The sequence below is a fragment of the Pinus tabuliformis genome, chromosome 8, assembly GCF_031772625.1.
Source record: "Pinus tabuliformis cultivar Carrire ecotype Pingquan chromosome 8, CPIR1, whole genome shotgun sequence".
NCBI lineage: Eukaryota > Viridiplantae > Streptophyta > Pinopsida > Pinales > Pinaceae > Pinus > Pinus tabuliformis.
Genome location: NC_142294.1, coordinates 2,076,740,932 through 2,076,762,670, shown reverse-complemented (window position 1 = coordinate 2,076,762,670; position 21,739 = coordinate 2,076,740,932). Strand labels below are relative to the sequence as shown.

Below are 21,739 nucleotides of genomic sequence, written 5' to 3'. Positions count from 1 at the left end.
TTTCGATTGATGCTTAGGATAAAACTTTAGGAGTTGTATTAGGACAACTAGATTTAACTCATGCCATTTACTATAGAAGAAAAATTTTGACCACTGCAAAGTTAAATTAGATTGTAACAGAAAAGGAGCTTTTAGCTGTTGTACATGCCATCAATAAATTTGGACATTATATCACTAGTTATGAAACCTTTATTCACATAGATCATTCTGCAATTAGATATTTAATGAATAAATCAATTACTAATGATAGAATTACAAGATGGTTATTGTTATTACAAGAATTCAATATTACTATTTTTGATAGACTTGGAAAGAAAAACACAGTTGCTGAGTCTCTATCTAGAATCCAAAATGATAATGATGATGTTCCCGTAGAAGATAATTTTTTTGATGAATATCTTTTTGCAGTATCTATTATATGAGCTTGGTTTGCAGATATTGCTAATTATTTAGCTATAGGGAAGTTACCATCATACTTATCTTCTCGAGAGAAAATGAAGGTTATTCAAATTAGTGCATCTTATTCATGGATATATGAAGAATTATATAAGACAAGACCTGACTTAATCATTCAAAGATGTGTTAGAGAGGATGAAGTACCATAGATATTAAAAGCTTGTCACGATGAACCATGTGGAGGACATTTCGCTGATAAAAGAACTACCTATAAAGTCCTTCTCTTAGGATATTATTGGCCTTCTCTTTTTAAGGATGCCAAAGAATATGTTAAGAGATGTGACAGTTGTCAAAGAATGGGGAAGCCTGTTCCTTCAGATGAAATGCCTCTACAACCTCAGGTACTTATTGAACCTTTTGAGAAATGGGCTTTGGATTTTGTTGGTCCAATCAATCCACCGTTAAAACAAAAAAGCTACATTCTTGTTTGTACAGATTATGTCACAAAATGGGTAAAAGCTAAAGTACCTTTTTTTTGCTACTGAAAATGCTGTAGTTTCATTTCTTTTTTAGGATATTTTCACTCTTTTTGGTGTTCCAAGGGAAATTGTGACAGATCATGGTACTCAATTTACATCCAAGCTAGTACAGAAGATAATCAGTGTTCCACGGGGACGTGTCCCCCAGGGTCAGGTAAACGCACCCCACGCACCCGGGACGGGGAGTCTACTAAGGGTGTGTTTCCCCACTCACCCTTTTTGGGGAGTCTTGGGGAGACACAAGGGGATGCGTTTCCCTAGTGTGGGGGACGCGATTCCCCAAAAGAGGTGAATCTCATGGTATGGATGAATAATGAGTATGTCATATGAATGATGTATGTATCAAAATGAATGATGAGGATGGATCAATGTATGTCATTATTTAATTCAATCATGAACTTAAATTTTATGTGTGGACCAAATTTCAATTTTCAATGTATTGGTATCCATATTACTATTAGTCTATTTAATATTTATGCTTTCATTATTGAACAATGAATATGAACTTGAATTTTATATATATATATATAAAATTAAAAATTATATACCCTGACGTCCCCCCGCACCCCCGAAATTTCCCTAAAATTTGAGGGTACTCGCACACGTGCCCCCTCTGCGTCTCCCTGCACCAAAGTCTTGGTGGAACATTGAAGATAATGGAGGAGTACAAAATCAAACATCGGAAGTCTACTCCATATCATCCAAAAGCCAATTGACAAGTTGAACCTACCAATAAAGTAATTGAAGCAATTCTTACCAAGACTGTGCATTTGCGTAGAAGTGATTGAGCAGAAAAAATTCCAAAAGCTTTATCGATATATCGTACTGTTGTCGCACATAATGTCTAGGCACCGCGACAACGGCTTAGATCAGGGATTGTCACCTTGATCGCCAATCTCTTCATTTAAGTTGTCTCCCTACAGCAGGCTAAGGGGGTTAGACCCTACGAAAAAATGGAACAAAGAAGAACTAGTTGGGAACCAACCATTTCGGGAGACACATTGAAGCGATCAAGTACTTGATTAAGATTTAGCAAGACTTATAGGATTTGATTAGATTTTAATTGATTGATACCAGTTCCTTATGGACTCAACGATCTTGCTAGGGAAATTAAGACCAAGTAATTGATTAGCAACTGCTGCTTAGATGAATGACTATCTTATATGAAATGCAAATCCTAAAACTAATGTGGGATGCAAGAATCATGGTTAATTTTAGTTAAATGCCTACTTAAATGTGAATCCTTCGATCCTCTCTATGTTGAGCCTGATTTCGTAGTAATTGGCAGAGAGAAGATAAGGCGAAGCACACTAAGGTGTGATTAATGATAACTCTCCTGAAAATCTAACATACCTAGTGCCTTTGGCATTGCAGAGAACTGTGGCTTTGACGACTGCAAGGTCACCGTTTTAAGTACTATTAAAAGTAGGCTTCTCAAGCAAAGATTGATGGATACGTATCTCTCTATCGACCAAGCTTATGTTTGGAAGTAAATTTTATCTATGCAAAGCTAACTTATATGCGAATGCACTAGATGATGAGAAGAAGTTAGACCCGAGGATTAGAAACACTTGTGTCATAAAAAACTTTAATCACCAAAATAAAATGTTCGCTTTATTGGATGAAGACTTAAAAATAAACCCCTTAAAATATTACAATTAAACCACAAACTTATTTCAAATCTTTTTGATACAATTATAGCTCAAAGAGAACAAAAACTTGTTTGCAATCAACGTCAACAAATGCTCAAAAAATACTCTGTTTAGGAAACAAAAGATATGCATTTTATCACAATTCCATGACAGTCCTTAATTTTCAGAAATTAATTTTTGGGACAGCAGTAAGAAAAACTTTATGACAACAGCAATATGACAATGAAAACAATAAGCTATCAATGATATCTTTATGCCAAAAATTTACCTAAAAGTTTCCAAACTTGCCCACATGAATTATTAAAAAAATTTCAGTCTGTTATGATGTAATTTCCAGAATTATATCACATCTGATATATTTATTACGGCCAACAATTAAAACATGAAATAAGCCTAATGATGAATGACCAACTCAAAAACTCAATTCCTTAATGTATTAGACAACTTAGGAACTGATTAAGGCTAATTCACATGAAATTTTGCCACTGTTATATTCGAGACTTCAGAAACAGAGTTATTCAGAGATAACAGTCACCCAAAATGTAGATCTAGGCCAAATTTTTGATACATATCAAACATAAATGACTTATTAATGTATTTAGCAATTTTTTTAGTTAATTTCAAACCACTTAGGTGTGTTTTTCACCACTATTAGAAAGGTATATGATGGTGTTGATCAATAACTAAGGGAATTGATTTGATCAACCCACGAGGGAATCGAGCCTCGCGGAAATATCTGCGCTGATCAACCCCGAAGGGAATCGAGCCCCATGACCAATAACTAGGTCTAACCCCAAGGGCTTCGGGGAGAATTGACCGTGTGACCTCCCAATCGGCGAGGCACTGATTTGACTGGTTGAGCTAACCCTTGGGGCTAGTTTCTTCTATTTGTTAAATAATTGAACAAATTATTTACTGTTTCTACGATAAATATTGAAACCAATACACTGCAACCTTCACTAATTAAATTATCTGCGGAAACAAGAACTGAGCAAGAAGAAATACACAACTCACAATGGACACTGTTATTTTTGGACAAATGTCCCTGGAAAAACCCAAATGCGGGAAAATTGGTGCAACAACTGAGGGTTTGTATTATTAAGCAGTAGTTTTCTAAATACAATCTTTGGATGCCTTATTGGCTATCCAATACAAAGAATCTGACTGACAGAGAAATTAGTGAGAAATACCCCACGCTATCACTGGCGAACTGACACTGATCCAGGCCCTAGATGGCTAGCCCCACGCTGGCTCTGCGCAGCCTATGCGTCAACCTACGCAGATCTGCGTTAGCCTACGCAGATTTGCGTTAGCCTCTCTGGGGTCTGCGTCACCTCTTCCACGGATCTTCTGTTGTTTGGAACTTCGTTCCTCTGGCCCTCCGATCTCACACCCCGACTTCTAGCTCTGGAACTCGACTTCCTGTTAGTTTTTGGTAGCATCGGAAGTGCTCTAGCCTTGAAAATTGGTGGAGAGGATAAGCCACATGAGTTCTAAATAACCTAGAAACCATTTGGTGAAATTCCACCCGGATTGTGTTTTATTAAAATAATTAATATTTTTAATGGAGTTCCTAAGTCTAAACTTAGGGAAATTAAAATATTAATGGGTATTAATCAAAATATGGGTGAGAATGATCTAGAAGGCGGATCAAGTCATGTTTTAATCTTAATCATTGATTTGAGACTTAATCTCAATTGTTGAAGACTCAATAAGAAAAGTATAAAAAGGAGGCTTGGAGTTCATTTGGAAATACATAGAGAGATTGAGGAAATCGATTTTATGAGGTGAGAAGTTCTCACGAGGAAAATTGATTGGGGAGATCTTGTAGCTGAGGGGTAGAGAGAATCCGGGAGGAATTTATGAAAAATACATAACAGGGAGGCAGAGAGAGCTTGCTGAGAAGCAGCGCAGTAACTGGGAGAGTTGACGCTAGGCTAGTTTGGGCCCACGCAATCCTGACGCAGAGCCGAAAAGCTACTTGTCATGCAGAATCCAAAATTGCTGGAACTGCTGGAACAACCGGGAGAGCTGATGCAGACGGCAGAGAAGGTGACGTAGAGGTAGTGCAGAAATAGCCGGGGTTAGCTAGTCTTGTGCTGGATCAACCGGAATTCTGTTGGGTGAGGTGTGGTAAAACTCACTCAGATTTTCCGCCAGTATTTTCTCTGTAAAGGATTGCTAGATGATTATTGTATATTGTATTCAGATATTTATTGCCAATAATAAGAATCCTCAGATCTGCTACACTGGTTTTCCTACATTGGGTTTTTCCGGGGATGATTGTCCAAAAACAAGTGTGTCAATGTGATTGTTCATATGATGATGTTTCTCTTGCCGTTTAATTTTCAGTTCTAGTTTGCAACTGAATTTATTTTGGTATTTACTGAAGTATTGGTAAATAACTTAAATAAGTAGGAGAAATAAATCAATTATTGCAGCAAATTTTCACATGGTATTAGAGCGAGGTTCAGGCAAGATGAAAGCAAAGAAAATGGGCATGGAGAACAATAGGGATCATAATATTTCCAAATTAGCTTCCAGGCTGGAAGAGGAGTTTGCTTTCATATCAAGTTCTACATCAGCTGAGGACTAATACATTGATAACGGGGCTTCAACTCATATGACTGTAGAACGAGAATATTTCTCAAGCTATTAAGAGGAATAGATGAACTTTCAAATCACAATGGGTAATAGCACGAAGTTCACCCCAATAGGAAAAGAAACTGTTATATTCCAGATAGCAGCAGGAGATAGTATTCGGGCCACGAATGTACTGCATGTGCCAGGTATGGGAATGAATTTGGTTTCTGTCTCTCAATTACAAGATAAGGGATATGATGTATACTTCATTGGTAATAGAGTTTATGTCAAGCATCCAAGGTGGAAAAGGAGGGCCTAGATTGGAACTCGAAGCAACAGATTATACAAGTTGCAACTCGAGTCTCCTATGGCACTGATAAGCAGTTATGTCGATGGAGAAATAGAATTAAATGAGTTGTGGCATAGATGGATGGGACACTTACATCATGGGTTGTTACAGATGCTCAAGGAAACTGTTACGGGGGTTCCAGTGCTTACTACCAAGCATGATGATACATGCAGAGGCTGCATGCTAGGTAAGTACCCCAAAGCAGCATATTCCAGAGGCAACAATAGAGCTAAGTGTGCATTGGGGTTAATACACTCAGACAATTGGGGTCCGATGTCTACAAGGGCCATCAGTGGCGCTGAGTATTTTGTTACCTTCATAGATGACCATTCTAGGAAACCTTGGATCTATTTTTTGAGAACCAAGGATGAGGTCTTTGATTGGTTTAAAGAGTTTAAGGCTCTAGTGGAAAACTCGACAGGAAGGAAAATCAAGATATTGCGCTCAGAAAATGGCGAAGAATACACGAATAAGAACTTCAGTGATTTCTGTGCAAGAGAAGGGATTCGAAGAGAATGGACAACACCCTATAATCCGGAACATAATGGAGTTGCAGAAAGGAAGAACATAACTATTGTTGGAGCAGCAAAGGCGATGTTATATGATCAGAATCTACCCAAATATTTATTGGCAGAAGCATGCAACACGACTGTACACATTCAGAACAAGACTCCTCACAGGGCTTGAGGAAAGAAGACACCAGAGGGAGTTTTCACAAGAAAGAAGGTAGAAGTAAGTCACCTCAGGATATTCGGAAGTGTTGCTTGTTGCCATATTCTAGAAGAGAAGCAGAGCAAGTTAGAGTAGATTGCCAAAGTTGGGTATCTAGTAGGCTATAGCGAGACTTCAAAGGCATATCAGATCTACATTCCGAGCAACAAAAAGATTGTAGTAAGGTGGGATGCGAAGTTCATGGAAGATAGAGCCTTCAGGAAATCTCGTGAGATGCCATTTGAAGAACAGGATGAGGATGCTCCTCTAGTCCAGCAACAGGGATCAGATCTGGCAGGAAGACAAGCATCTGGTTCAAGCACAGTAACCAGTACTAGCATCTCCTCAAGAGAAGAGGAGCCAGGAGTGTCATAGCAAGGTACAGGAAGAGGAACAGATGGAACCTCCCACCACTAGTGGAAGAACTAGCCGAGAAGTACGACAGACTCTGAGGGACGCAAAGGAATTCGTTGGAGCTCCTAGAGCCAAGAAAAGGCAGCGTAGACAACCTGATAGGTACCAAGCATTGTTAGCTCAGGTCGAAGGACCCTCTAGTTTTAAGAAGCCGTACAACACTAGGTATGGGTGGATTCCATGGTAGAAGAGTACAATTCTATCATGACAAATGATGTCTGGGAAATAGTACCAAGACCAGAGAACATATCTGTTGTAGGTTTGAGATGGATCTACAAGATCATGCATGTTGCAGATGGCAACGTAGATAAGTACAAGGCTAGGTTTGTCGCAAAAGGTTATGCGCAAAAGGAAGGAATAGACTATGAGGAAACCTTTGCCCCAGTAGCTCGATATACCTCTATCAGATCCATTATATCCCTTGTAGCACAAATGGGATGGGAGATTCACCAAATGGATGTCAAGACAATGTTCTTGAATGGGGTGATAGAAGAAGAGGTATATATCGAACAACCAGAAGGTTTCGAAACACATGAAAAGAGAACTCATGTGTGCAGGTTGAAGAAAGCCTTGTACGGGCTAAAACAAGCACCCAGAGCTTGGTATGGTCGAATTGACAACTACTTACAGCAGTTGGGATTCATCAAGAGCGATGCCGATCCCAATCTTTATTATTTGCTGGTAGAAGGTGAGCCGTTGATTCTGGTATTGTATGTGGATGATCTATTTTTGACAGGATCATCTAGACTCATAAAGGATTGTAAGAAGAACTTGGAAACTGAGTTTGATATGAAGGATTTGGGGCTAATGCACTATTTTATGGGATTGGAAGTTTGGCAGCAAAATGGTGAGATCTTGCTTGGCCAAGGAAGATATGCATCAGAAATTCTAAAAAGATTCAGAATGTAGGATTGTCGACCTATGGCTATGCCTATGATTACTAATTGGAAGAAAATAGATGCTTCAGGAGACAAGGAAGTGGACCTCACCTTATACAGACAACGCATTGGGTCACTTATGTATCTGGTCAACACTAAGCCAGACTTATGTTATGTTGTTAGCACCCTTAGTCAGTTCACGGTGGAACCAAAAAGGGCGCACTGGGCAACAACAAGGCACATTCTCATGTATGTGCGTGGAATAGTAAAATTTGGATTAAGGTACGCCAAGGGAAATGATCAAATTGAGTGGATTCACTAATGCAGATTGGGCAGGAAGTTCAATAGACAAGAAAAGTACCACTGAGTATTTGCTTCGGTATTTTATCTGGGATGACCTCTTGGTGTAGTAAGAAGTAGAAGTCTGTAGCTTTGAGCTCTGTTGAAGCTGGGTATATGGCAGCTATCAAAGCAACATGTGAAGCTATATGGCTTAGGAAATTGCTTGTAAATCTGTTCAGGAGAAGGATGGAAGCGACAAGGATCTTCTGTGATAATCAGAGTTGTATCAAGCTCTCTGAAAATCTAGTATTTCATGATCGCTCCAAACACATTGATATTCTGTGTCACTTTATTAGAGACTGTGTTCATCATGGAGCGGTACAGTTGGAGTACACTCCCACAAGAAATCAGGTGGCAGACATACTCACCAAGGGTCCAGGAAGAGCCAAGTTGTTCAATTTCGGGAACGTATGGGTATGTTGGAAAATCCCTTTGAATAGAATGATGTAGCGTTTGAGAGGGAGTTGTACAAATGCAACAGTGGTAGTGGCAGTGTCATGGGCAACATTACAGTAGTAGCAGTAGCACAATGTTGGTGGTAGCAGTACAGTAGTAGCAGTAGCACAGTGTTGGTGGCAGCAGTAGTGCAGAAAGGAGAAGCTTCAGAAACAGAGCAGCATGAAGGTGGACATTGTTGCTAGAGTACTTTCCTAGCTAAGAGGGAGTGTTAGTTTTTGGTCATTGGAAGTGCTCTAGCCTTGAAAATTGGTGGAAAGGCTAAGGCACACAAGTTCTAAAGAACCCTGAAACCGTTGGGTGAAATTCCACACGGATTGTATTTTATTAAAATAATTAATATTTTTAATGGAGTTCCTAAGTCTAAACTTAGGGAAATTTAAATATTAATGGGTATTAATCAAAATATGGGTGAGAATGATCCAGAAGGCGGATCAAGTCATGCCTTAATCTTGGCATTTGATTAGAGACTTAATCTCGGTCGTTGAAGACTCAACAAGAAAAGTATAAAATGGAAGCTTGGGGTTCATTTGGAAATACATAGAGAGATTGAGGAAATCGATTTTCTGATGTGAGAAGTTCACAGGAAGAAAATCGATCGGGGAGATATTGTAGCCGAGGGGTAGAGAGAATCCAGGAGAAAGATTTTCCAGAAAATACAGAACAGAGAGACGGAGAGAGCTTATAGAGAAGCAGCGCAGTAGCGGGAGAGTTGACACTAGGTCAGTCCGAGCTCACGCAGTCCTAACGCAGAGCCAGAAGGGCCAACACAGAGCAGAAAACAGCCGGGAGAGCTGACGCAGAGGGCAGAGAAGGTGATGCAGGGGTGATGCAGAGCCAGTGTAGAAATAGCCGGGGTTAGCCAGTCTTCTGCCAGATCAGCTGAAATTCTGCCGGGTGAAGTGTGGTAAAACTCACTCAGATTTTCCGCCAGTGTTTCCTCTGTAAAGGATTGCTAGATGAGCATCCTAGATTGTATTCAGATATTTACTGCCAATAATAAGAATCCTCAGATCTACTACACCATTTTTCCCACATTGGGTTTTTCCGGGCATGATTTTCCAAAAACAAGTGTGCCAATGTGATTGTGCACATGCTGATGTTTCTCTTGCCGTTTAATTTTTAGTTCTAGTCTGCAACTGAATTTATTTTGGTATTTACTGAAGTATTGGTAAATAACTTATCATAAATAAGTAGGAAACATAAATCAATTATTGCAGCAAATTTTCACACTTCCCAGCTGAATCTTGGACTCCCTCTGAAGCTCTGTGCTACCTCTTCTGGATCTCTCTCTGCCTTCTCTGCAATGTATACCCGGATCAGGAAACTCTCCAACCGGAACTATCCTTGCCCCTCACTACAAGAAATATCCTCAATCGATTCTCTAGCAACTGCTGCGCTGCCCTCTCTAAGAAATTCGATCTCTTGATCTCTCACTGATATATTTTCCAAATGCCCATCAAGCCTCCTCTTAGAATCCTTCAGTTGAGAACCACCGACCCAAATTAGATTCTACTCAATGGCTCAAATTATTTTGGCTTGATCCTCATATTCTTCTAGAAGTTTCAACCATGGTTTGATTAATACCCTTTAATTATTTTAATTTCCTAAGTTCGGACTTAGGCACTCATTAAAAATAATTAATTATTTTAATAAAATTGTCTCAGTGTAGAATTTCCCAAAACGATTTCTGGGTATTGTGGAATACATATGTCCAAGCCTCCTTGCAAATTTTGAGGCTAAGATCACGTCTGATGCTACCAGAAATCAACACTCCCTCTTAGCGAGGAATGTGCTCTAGTAATGCAACCTATTGAAGCATCACCCTTCTTTGTAACATCTCCCTTTGTGCTGCTGATATCTGATAGCACTGCCCACCAACTACTGCGAAAATTTGCATCTATACTATTGCTGACACTGTCACTGCCAACACTGCATCTGTATTGCAACCCTCATAAGTTCTGCATCTATGCTGCTGCTGGCATTACCACTGCCAACATTGCATCTGCACTGCAACCTTCTCCAACTGCTGCCGCTACTGCATCAATAACGGAAAAACATCCAAAATTACTGAACAGGTCTTCAACCTGATGCATCTGTTGCTAGAGTTCTGACTGTTGCTAGTCTTTGCATTGCCCCTTTGAAGCCTCTGCGCTGCTGCTGACTCTGCACTGTGCCAACTGCACTGCTGCCAACTCTGCTCTGTGCTGCTCAGTCTTTGGCACTCCTAGCCACAACAACTGTCACTCGGGCTCTCCTTTGCACCTTCTGACATTGGTCCATCCTACTACTTCTGATTTGGGCTTTTGTAGCAAGGTATTGATCCAAGAGGTGGTCTCCTCAAGGATCTTGCCCATCTGTAGTTCTTTTGAACTACTGTTCTAAATCACCCCACCTCTTGCCAGGAGTTATCTGGGCAACCATGGCAATCTCCTCCTCCTCGATTTTTGTAGATGCAACCTTCTGATCATGCTTCTCGTCCTTGTCCTTCTTCTTGAGAGGACACTATGTAGCGTAGTGACCAAGTCCACCACACCTAAAGCACTTGATCTTTGAATATCTTTCTTTTTCTTCCGCTGCTCCTGTTGCCCCTTAGATGCAAGGGTTGCATTCTCTTCCTCATCCTTTGGCTTCGTCCTACTGCTATTGCTGCTACTATTAAGTTTGCACTGGACTAAGTCTCTCCTCATCTCTTCCTGCTGAAGAGCGGCCCACATTCCTTCCCAACCTGACAATCTTTCTTTGCCGAGGATACTTTGGACAAAAACTTTCCACTCTTTTGAGACTGAATTTAGGGCCAACCTTTCCATCTTAGTACGTTGAGGTGTTGACCCCAGAGTTTCCAATGAGTCTCAGATCTCCTGAAGCTTCGTAAGGAACGGATCAATGCGTTCCCCCTTTTGCATCAGCATGGATCTCATCTTTTGCTGCTCGGAAGATCCTTCGTATAACATGGCCAATGCTTCTTGCATCGGCCGGGCAGTATCCTTGCCAACAATGTGACACACTAGGTGATCTCCCACTCCGTCAAGGATCAATCGTTTGGGCCTTTGCCATTTCAGCCTTGTATTTCTTGAGTGGATTTGGATACATGGGTACAACTACCACACTGTCGACATAGGTTTTGAGATTGTGCTCATCCAAAAGACATGAAATCCTTGCTTTCCAGATCAAGTAGTTGGATGCACCCTCCAACCGATCCTGATCTCGCAACCCATGAGTTGCCATCTTTGCCAATGAAATGTTGAAATGCCTCCTCTCTCCTCTACGCTGCTGCTAGGATGGCCTACGCACTCCCTGCTGGAGTTAGTAGATCTGCCGCTGCTCAGCAAATGAGAATTCAGACTTCTTGGCTGGAAGTCCTCTAAGGAAGAATTCCCTCAACGATGTCTCTCTTCTTCCTTCTGACATATTTCTGCCCCAAAAACTCCTGCAGAAAATTGCATCACACTAGAAACCTTCTCTTCACTGAAGCTTCTGCTTCTCATGTTTATTTGGGGTACACCAGATGTGCTCTAGACCTCAAATTTTGCAGGGAAGCTTGGACACATGCATTCCAAAGAACTCAGAAAGTGTTTTGGGAAATTCCACCCCGAAGTGATTTTATTAAAATAATTAATATTTTTAATGGGGTTCCTAAGTCTAAACTTAGGAAAATTAAAATACTAATGGGTATTAATCTAATCAGGGGTGAAACTTCTAGAAAAAGACATGGATCAAGCCAAAACGACCTAAGCTATTGATTACGATTTAATCTAGGTCATTGGTTGTCCAACCGGAAGATATAAGAAGCGTCTTGAGGGTCATTTGGAACATACACTGAGAGATCAAGGAAATCGATTTTCTGAAGTGAGAAGTTCTCATGAGGAAAAATCGATTGAGGTGATTTCTTGTAGCAGAGGGGCAATGAGAATCCGAAAGAAGGAATTTCCGGAGAGTACAAGGCAGAGGGAGAACAAAAAGACGTCTAGAGGAAGGCTGACGCTAGCCCACGTAGTGCTGATGCAGAGGCAACACAGTCCTTGAGGGGAAGTCGAGTTTCTTGCTGAGGGAAGTTGAAATTCAGTTGCCAAAAGTCGGGGCGAGTCTAGGACGCAAAAGTTCAATTTTCTTAGCCAGCGGAGGATTCGGAAGAGGGGCAACTTAATACCCAGCTAGGGTGATGCAAAAACTGCCCAGAGTGACGTAGTTTTGTGCAGAGGTCATGCAGAGGGTGACGCATAGCCTCCAGATCAGCAGGATCAGTCACTGATTCTCTAGTGACCGGGTGAGATCATTTCACTAGTGTTTTGTTCAATATCCTCTCTGTCTCGTATTGCTAGTTGAGCATCCTAGAATTGTACTCCGAATTTCTCCTGCATAACAATAAAACCCTCAGAGCTGCTGCACCAATTTTCCTGCATTGGGTTTTTTCCAAGGACTATTGTCCAAAAATAACTGTGTCCTATGTGTTTCTATTTTCCTTGCTCAGTTTCTATGTTTCAGAATCATATTTAATTTGGTGTAGGCTACTTCAGTAATTTACTTCAATGTTTAGAGAAGAAATTTGAAATAAGCTTGTAATGTAATTTATAATCTAGGTGAAGTAGATTCAGTTGGTTGTAGTAGGATTCCTGAAATTGTTAGATCTAGGAATTTTCACACCTCTGACACTGGCAACCTTCGATTTGGAAGTCTTACCTCTCTGCTAACTCACTCAGTGATAGACCATTCTCGAAAATTTTTGCCTCTGGCATGGACTGCGCAATCTCTCTGGGGATTCTATTTGCTCCCTAAGAAGCACTTTGACCCTCCTCCTCTTCAGTGCTGGTCTCTTCCGGCGCTGCTCTCTTGTTTCATCTGCACCTCTGATACCATGTGAAAATTTGGAGACCCAAATTTCTAATGCAACAACTAATTAGGTTTCTTCTATTTATTAAATAATTGAACAAATTATTTACTGTGTTCTACAGTAAATATCGAAACCAATACATTGCAACCTTCACTAATTAAATTATATGCGGAAACAAGAACTGAGCAAGAAGAAATACACACACACAATGGACACCGTTGTTTTTGGACAAATGTCCCCAGAAAAACCTAATGCAGGAAAACTGGTGCAGGAACTGAGGGTTTATATTATTAAGCAATAGTTTTTGAATACAATCTTTGGATGCCTTACTGGCTATCCGATATAGAGAATCTGACCGACAGAGAAATTAGTGAGAGATACCTCAGACTATCATTGGCGAACCGACACTGATCCAGGCCCTGGATAGCTGGCCCCATGCTGGCTCTGCGCAACCTTTGCATCAGCCTCTCTGGGGTCTGCGTCTCATCTTCCACGGGTCTTCTGATGTCTGGAACTTCGTTCCTCTAGCCCTCTGGTCTCACACCCTGACTTCTGGCTCTGGAACTCGACTTCCCAGTTGAATCTCAAACTCCCTCTGAAGCTTTGCGTCGCCTCTGCGTGGCACTACACTGCCTCTTCTTGATCTCTCTATGCCTTCTTTGTAATGTATCTCTAGATCAGGAAACTCTCCAACTGGAACTATCCTTGCCCCTCACTGCAAGAAATCTCGTTCTGCCTCTTCTTGATCTCTCTCTGCCTTCTCTGTAATGTATCTCTAGATCAAAAAAATCTCCAACTGGAACTATCCCTGCCCCTCACTGCAAGAAGTCTCCTTAATCGATTCTCTAGCAACTGCTGCGCTGCCCTCTCTGAGAAATTCAATCTCTTGATCTCTCACTGATGTATTTTCCAAATGCCCATCAAGCGTCCTCTTATAATCCTTTAATTGAGAACCAACAACCCATATTAGATTCTAATCAATGGCTCAGATCAGTTTGGCTTAATCCTCGTCTTCTTCTAGAAGTTTCACCCACAGTTTGATTAATACCCTTTAATTATTTTAATTTCCTAAGTTTCGACTTAGGCACTCATTAAAAATAATTAATTATTTTAATAAAATTGCCTTCGGGTGGAATTTCCCAAAATGATTTCTGGGTATTGTGGAATACATGTGCCCAAGCCTCCCTGCAAATTTTGAGGCTAAGAGCACATCCGATGATACAAAAAATCACCAGTGGCCCCTTAATCTCTATGTATATCATCATGTGGTGCTCCAAATATGCCCTGGGGCACAAGTACTAGTCTCATGGGTCTCCTGATGAAAAATAACTTGTAAACTGCTCCAAATGAGGGCTCATAAGATGGTGCTTTCCCTCCCATTTTCAAGGATGAGACAAACCTCCTTTGGGCCTTAGATCAGTTGCCAAACCTTGTATATACTACTAAGCCTACTATGGGCGTTGCTGGTCCAAGTGTATTATCTCTCATATAATGTTGTGTAATGAACAAGCTACTGAAAGTGCTAAGGGTGCCCATAAGATGAGACAATGCTATATCACATGACGGAGTCTCATGGCTCCCAATGCATCCCCTATAAGTGTCAATATGATCCTTTGGTGGGCTTGGGCCCTAGTTAAGTTGCCCAGCCCATGATGAATCCACCTGCCAATTATGCATAAGATCCAAGGTGTCTCCTTACCCTCATGTACAATAATTTGTTAGTGCATCAAAGTGAAACAAGCTTGTTTGTCAAAGGTACAAATGAGATTTCATGAATGGGTTTCGCTTCCAAAATTGGGGCTTTGAGCATGTAATGGTGTTACCTCCCTAGGTAGGAGTGGCTAATAACCCTATTAGGCGTTCCCAACCCCTAAAGGGAAAGACATGTCCAAGGTACACCCTTCAAGTGGTAGGTGTCATGGATAATGATGAGGTGAATGAGACACAGAGGTCTCAAGGCCAAAATCCATGGGCTCAAAGGTGGTAATCATGAGGGATGCCCACATATTTGGGTGTATGAATGTAGGAGGGAGCAATTGTGGTACACGAGTTGCCCCAACCTTTGTTTTTCCACCCTTCCTCATTTGCCTTTTGCCTTTTATTGATTTTTCATTTATTTTATTGCTCGGAGATCGAGGGGATGAGAGCATGCTGTGTATGATAGAATGGTGATTATCCCCTTAAGGTGGGTTAGTTCGTCGCCCACCAGGGGTTGGGACATGAATGGGTTCCTTAATGATGCATGGGACACTCAAGGGGGCCCTAGGATGATAAGGCGTAGAGCTCATGTCTGGCTTTCGCCCACATGCTAAATTTTATTGTCGCAACCATCTTTTGCATTTTGTTGTATTATTGCCTTTTGTATATGACATGATATGCTTTTATCTTTTTTTAGCTGCACCATCCTCTATGGCAGCATTATAGGCCTGACCTAGCCATGTGGACTAGGGGAGGGGGAGTACCAGAGCCTTGAGGATTGAATGGTCATGTGGTCCCAAAGAGGGAAGATGATGAAATAGGGCATGTAATATGCAGAGTGCTGTGAAAATTGTGGTACGGGAAAATGGGGTCACACTACCAAAAATGGGATTTCCCATCCTAAAGCTGTAAGCCAGTAGGGGAGATCCCATGGGACTAGGGTTGAGGATTAACACCCCTGTTTAAGGTGAGGGAACATGAGTAGAGTCAAAACCCTTCCTCCTTCCAGGTCACTGAACAATCCATACCCAGGTTTGCCCAAGGAAAAACAAGCATAAGCACCCAATTGCACATTGAAAGAAATACCTTTAGGATTTGGATGGCCCATCTTCAAACATATGACCTAGACAGATGGTCGAAGGGACATATGATTGGCTCAGGGAGTGGAGATCAATTGGCACAACGTCGACTACATTGGTGGCTGTTAGGGGCCACTGACTGCTGGGTTAAGACAAATCTAGGATAAATTTTTCTGCTATGGGGTCACCCAATGGTTGTGGGTATGAGGAACCTCTGCCTAGATATTTATAATTGGACCGTCGTTACATTCTTTCATCCTATTCATATTCAATTTAGAATCTGATTATATATAAGACATATTTTTATATATTATTTATTGTCCTTATGGATTTCCTAATTTTGTTCCAAATATTTTGGATATTCGTGCTCTAAAGCAGATTAGTTCATCATGTTGTTATCCTTCTGGGCAGGATTCATTGCAATGGTGCATTGTTTGTTGATTGTAGGTATCTGGTTTGCTCTGTTGGGATTCAGCAGTGCTTGAGAATGTTTGCTTTATTTTCCCTTTGGAAGATTAGGTGTAAGTTTATTTTTGAGTAAGAAGAGGATATAAGCTCCCTTTTATATACCCTTTCAACTTTTGATTCACTGTTTGTAAGTATCACAAGGATATTTCAAAGAAAAAAGGATTTTTCAAAAAAAAGAGAAGGATTTTTTTGCTTAAGAAATGAATACGAATGTTTCCTTTAATTTCTTCTTCACTACTTTATATTTTATGGATTACTTTTTTTTTGCAATTATGCAATTATATTAATAGATAGTGTTCACTCCAGTGATGTGTAAGTACAGGATCAGACTTCTTGGTAAAGACTCTTTTTGTGAGATATTGTCTAAGGCTAGGCTACAATATTATACCTTTCAGTCTCCTATGTGTATTGATATCGTATAACATATGGGTGCAGAGCATTTTTAGGATCACATTATTCATATCTTCTTTCAAAACTTAAGCTGCGATTACGAGCAAGCATTATCACTATTGTCTACCAAAAGGTAATAATACATGCACTATGTTTAGAATGTTTGTGCTGAACTTCAGGGCCAGTATATTTTGATGGTGGTGTTAAATAATTGTTATCTCTATTTTTGTGAATGACTTTTTCTGACATCTCAACATAGTTTCATTTGCTGATAGAATACAATCCTTAGAATTTGAATACATCTAGAATTCTGTGGGTGGTGGAATTATATTGTCTGATGTTTCTGTAAACAATAGGAGACTAAATCCAGATTAGTTACACACTTCCACGAAGTATGCAAGTTTATAGGTCAGACTACCAAGTATTTCATCTTGTTTGAACTGAAGTAATATCTGATTCTTATTTGGTGATGTGCTATTTCATATCTATAAAATAATTTGAAATATCTTGTGTGTCTAAGACACTTGCTCATGGGTTTCTTTGTTATATTTTTAGATCTTAACTGGAAACATTTACTGAGACTTGGTATTTCTTCTGTAGTGCTTGTTTATCAGTCTTGCAGAGAGAACCACTTTTTCCAGTGGAGAAATTCAGACACTCATGTCTGTAGATGCCGATCGTGCAGTCAACATATGTGCCAGTTTCCATGATATTTGGAGGTGTGAACTAGATGGACAATACATTTATGTTGTTTCTTTCATTAACAATATAGTTAACATCACTAAGGATTTTGAAGCCAATAGGAGTTTCAATTTCCAAAAAATGTGTAATAGAAGTATAGAACATTTAAGGGCATCTCTGCTTGACAAAAGCTCTTTTTACATCTGAGATTGTTCACATTCAAAATTCCTAAATTTGCAGTTAGTAATCATAAATGCAGCATTCATGTGAAAATATTCCATGGGTTGAGTGGTGCAAGTTGTAGAGTTTGGCAGAAAATATCATTTTCAAACAATTGTTAAAAGACCTGTCGGAATCTTTCTGATTAAGGCAGTTGCCATAGTAGATCCAAAAATGAGATTGAAACTGAAGTGTGTTACTGCCTTCATATGATGAAAATTGTTCAATGGGTTTCAGACAAATAAGAATATAGGACTGTACCAGATGAGAACCTGGCTGTTATTGTTGTTTCTTTTGAGTGACACATTCCTTTGGTAAAGGATGCCAAGCCATTGCCCCAGGAGCTAAGGAAGATCAACACAAAAATGGCACCTTTGGTAAAGCAAGAGTTGAAGAAGTTACTCAATGTAGGAATCATAGCTCTAACTAGGCACACTTCATGGTGGTTAGAAAGAAGATAGGGCAGATAAGATTGTGTGGACTTCAGGAACCTCAACAAGGATTCTATCAAAGGGAACTAACCTTTGCCCAATATGGAGATGGAGAATTGCAGGTTCCTAGATGATGTCATTCCTGGATAGATTCTTAAATTATAATCAGGTTTTGGTGTAGGAAGAGCATAGAGGAAAGAGATTAGCTAAGCTTTTAGCTGAAGGTAATGGTGAAGCTATTATTGATATAATATATATAAAAATAATGTAAATATAAATAATAATAACACAATCATAATAATGATTAATTAGTGATTAGTATAGAAGAGGCATGCCTCTAAGGACATGACCATTCATGAAGGCATACCTACCTAGGTATATGAGTGGGCCCTCATTTGTAACAATCTCATATCTCATATCAATTCTTTTATACACTATTCAAATTTGAAAACCTAGAATTTCTGGGGTGCAAGAAAAGGTTGAAGTTGCAAGTTCGAGTTGCAGGAGGACAAAGAGTTGTAACTTGTAGCTGGAAGAGAGAATACTCTGTCCACTAGGAAGGTCTCAGGAGCAAGTTGGATCAGGGTGTCTAAGGAAGATGCAAGGCTGAAATTGCAGGATCGAAGTTGTAGGACAAGTTGCAGCATCGAAGCTGGCAGGTCGAAGTTGCAGTGTGTAGCAATTTGGTGCAAAATCAAGGAAGGACTTGAGGAAGGGCTGACTTGGTACTAGGAGAAGGATAGGTCTATGGTTTGGTTCTTTGTATTTCATTCAAATTCTAAGAAGAGAAGAGTTTTCGGGTTTTCCCCTTGGAGGGGTTTTGCCATGGCTGAGAGCCTAATATCTGTGTCCTTAATTGTTGCAGTTTAAAGTTCTTGATATTTGTTTGATGAAAAATCCAACTAAAAGAACACAAGAAAGCTAATAAGTTCACAAACAAATATTAAGGTTAAGGAAAATAAGTATAACAGCTGCCGCCTTCCATTTTCCAACATGGTATCAGAGCTAAGGTGAATAACGAAGGTAGCTAGAAGGACACTAGAAGGAATTACTTGTTAAGGGGAAGGGAAAAGGAAACTCTCAAGAAATAGACTGAAGAAGAAGACTTCAAGAAGGATTGAACACTCATTGGTAGAAGACCTACAAGGAGGGTTCTACTAAAGAAGATCAAGAATACATCAAAGGAAAACTTCAAGAAGGGTGTTGATTTCTCTTGGAAGAAGATATATTTGGAAGGTATTTTTGAAGAAAGAATAGAGGATCTTGGACATTGTTATTGGAAGAATCTCAGCAAACATCTTTGAAAACATTGTTGAAGACTCTTCAAGCATCTTGAAGGCAATAAGAAGGTTGAAGACATCATCAAGGAGAATCGTGATCTCATGTAAGTAACTTATTATTACATCAGGCCTGAATCTTCAAGCCATATGGTTTCTTTCTGCAAAGAGAGCAAGAAGCTCATTGGGGCATCAAACTATCTAGCATGAATGAAAAGAATTGACTTGATACTCATAGAACAAGAACTAATGGCATATGTTAATGGGGAAATTATTAAACTTGAGAAAGATAAGACACAAGAACTAGAAAAGTACAAGAAGGGGGAGTAAGGGCTCAAAGGATCATAGTTGAATCAATTAAGGAATCTCTTGTTCCATTTGTTGCAAACATGAAACTTTCGAGGCTGTGTGTGACAAGCTAGTGAAATTGTACTTGGTAAGTACAAAAGGACAAAAGATGTCATTGAGAAACAAATTGTATAGAATGAAGAAATCAAAGGATGAAGATGTAGCATCTTTTGTCATGAGAATCTCTCAACTAAGGGACCATCTACAAGGACTTAGGGAACCAATTACTGATTCGGAAGTAACCATATGTGTACTAAATGTATTGCCACCAGAATGGAGCAGCTTTGCAACAAGCATCTACTCCAAGAAGGATTCAACTGCCTTTGATGAGTTGTGGGCACAACACATATTGGAAAAATGAAGAATCAAGGTCAAGGATGATATTGGATTTGATGAGCAATCTCAAGCCTTTCTAGCCCGAGTCAAGAAGCTGAAGAAGAGAAAGTTTGGTAATTCCAAGAAGAAAGACATGTCCAAGGTTCAATGCTTCAAGTGCAATGAGTTTGGACACTTTAAGTAGGAAGATCACACCATAGGTAAGCTATAGGTTTGTCCCTTCATCCAATACCTGCGAACTCCTCAATTTTTTGTTTCAGCTTGTTCGCTTTTGCTCTCAATGTGAAAATTTTCTGCTCATGGTTTACACAACCTTCTTCCTTCTGCTTCATCTGACTTCTTAAGACATCCTCAATTCTTTTGGCTTCTTCAAGTTCCCTCTTCAAGGAGGTAACCTGCTTCCCTTTACCTTGCTTGTTCCATTTGTTTGGATTTTCTTTTTCCTTTTCTTTGAGCTCGCTTGTTAGTGTGCTTTCTCTCTTGTTTGCCTCTTCCAGCATGCATTTGAGATGCTCTACTTCCTTCTTTAGTTTATCAATTTCTTGATCCTTTCCTAATGTTTGTAGTTCTTTAATTTGATCTTCAAGCCACTTGATATCAAGTATGGAAAATCTCCATCTATTGCAATACTTTGCCTTTTCATCCTTCAAGTCTTCATGTTATCTGTAGACACTGTTGTACATTCTCGTGGTCCTCTCCCTGTCCAATGTCATTGCTCAAAGTTGGTCCTTGAGCGAATCAACATCTTCTTTCAAATCAGCAACCATTTTTGAATGCTATGGATTTGCATTCAAGCAGTTAAGCCTTTATGAAGGACCTGCCCTGATACCAATTGTTGAGCATGTTTTCATAGATGTCAATGCAGGAATGGGTGCAAGACATTGAGCATGTGCATGATGTTGAGTTGCTGCCAAATGTCAAGCAGGTGTGCAGCATGTCATTGATGTCAAAACAAGTACGCAGTGGATGAGAGGATACAGTGAAGAAACCCTAGCTAACCCTAGCTATAGGGTTTGGTTTTCTGGACGATGGATACATCCCACACTTTATTGGAGATTTTGTGGATACAGATCATAGAATCAATCTTGGAGACCCTGGCCATCAGATTCTCCTCGTCGAGCCAATTTCGGTGGTATGTGGAGCATTTCGTGGGTCCTAACTATTTGTAACATACACCCAGTTGAAATTGAGGCCCCAGCCTATGGTCCAAAAACCCCAAGTTTGGTGATGCGGCAAATTGTCTTTGATGGTATGGAATCATATTGCTTGTTGGTTAGTTGACGTGGCATAAAAGAATTTGGTGAGGTAGCATCATATTATTTGAAGGATGGTTTGATGTAAGGTTTCAAAGGAAGATTTAATTTAACTTTAATTAAATATTATGGAGGGGTTTCAAAATAAAATCATTTTTGGGCTCCAAAGTTAAAATTTGAAATTTTGAATGTTTCCCTCCAATCATGTAGTCGGCTGCCCCATATTATACGTGCATTCAGTCCTTACTGTATAAACACATTTTTCTCTCTCAAAGTGGCATCAAAAATTAAAAAAGAGAGGAAGCTCTCAGCTAGCACAATCCCGAGGAAGTTCAAGAGCAGTTTTTTTTGGGTATCTTGGGACAAGGGCTAAGTTGTAGGAAATGGGGAAACGGGTACGAGTTTCCG

General features: G+C 39.9%; 1 protein-coding gene across 2 annotated transcripts in view; it reads left to right on the top strand.

The window, feature by feature from the left end:
• The window catches only part of ABCC13 (multidrug resistance-associated protein 11), a 547,614-nt gene that overhangs the window by 189,469 nt on the left and 336,406 nt on the right, over positions 1–21,739 (top strand). For both annotated transcript variants that reach the window (XM_089375024.1, XM_089375023.1), the window contains exons 11-12: positions 16,832–16,919; positions 17,387–17,505. In XM_089375024.1, coding sequence (XP_089231150.1) covers positions 16,832–16,919; positions 17,387–17,505 — 207 coding nt within the window. The remainder of the gene's footprint in view (positions 1–16,831; positions 16,920–17,386; positions 17,506–21,739) is intronic.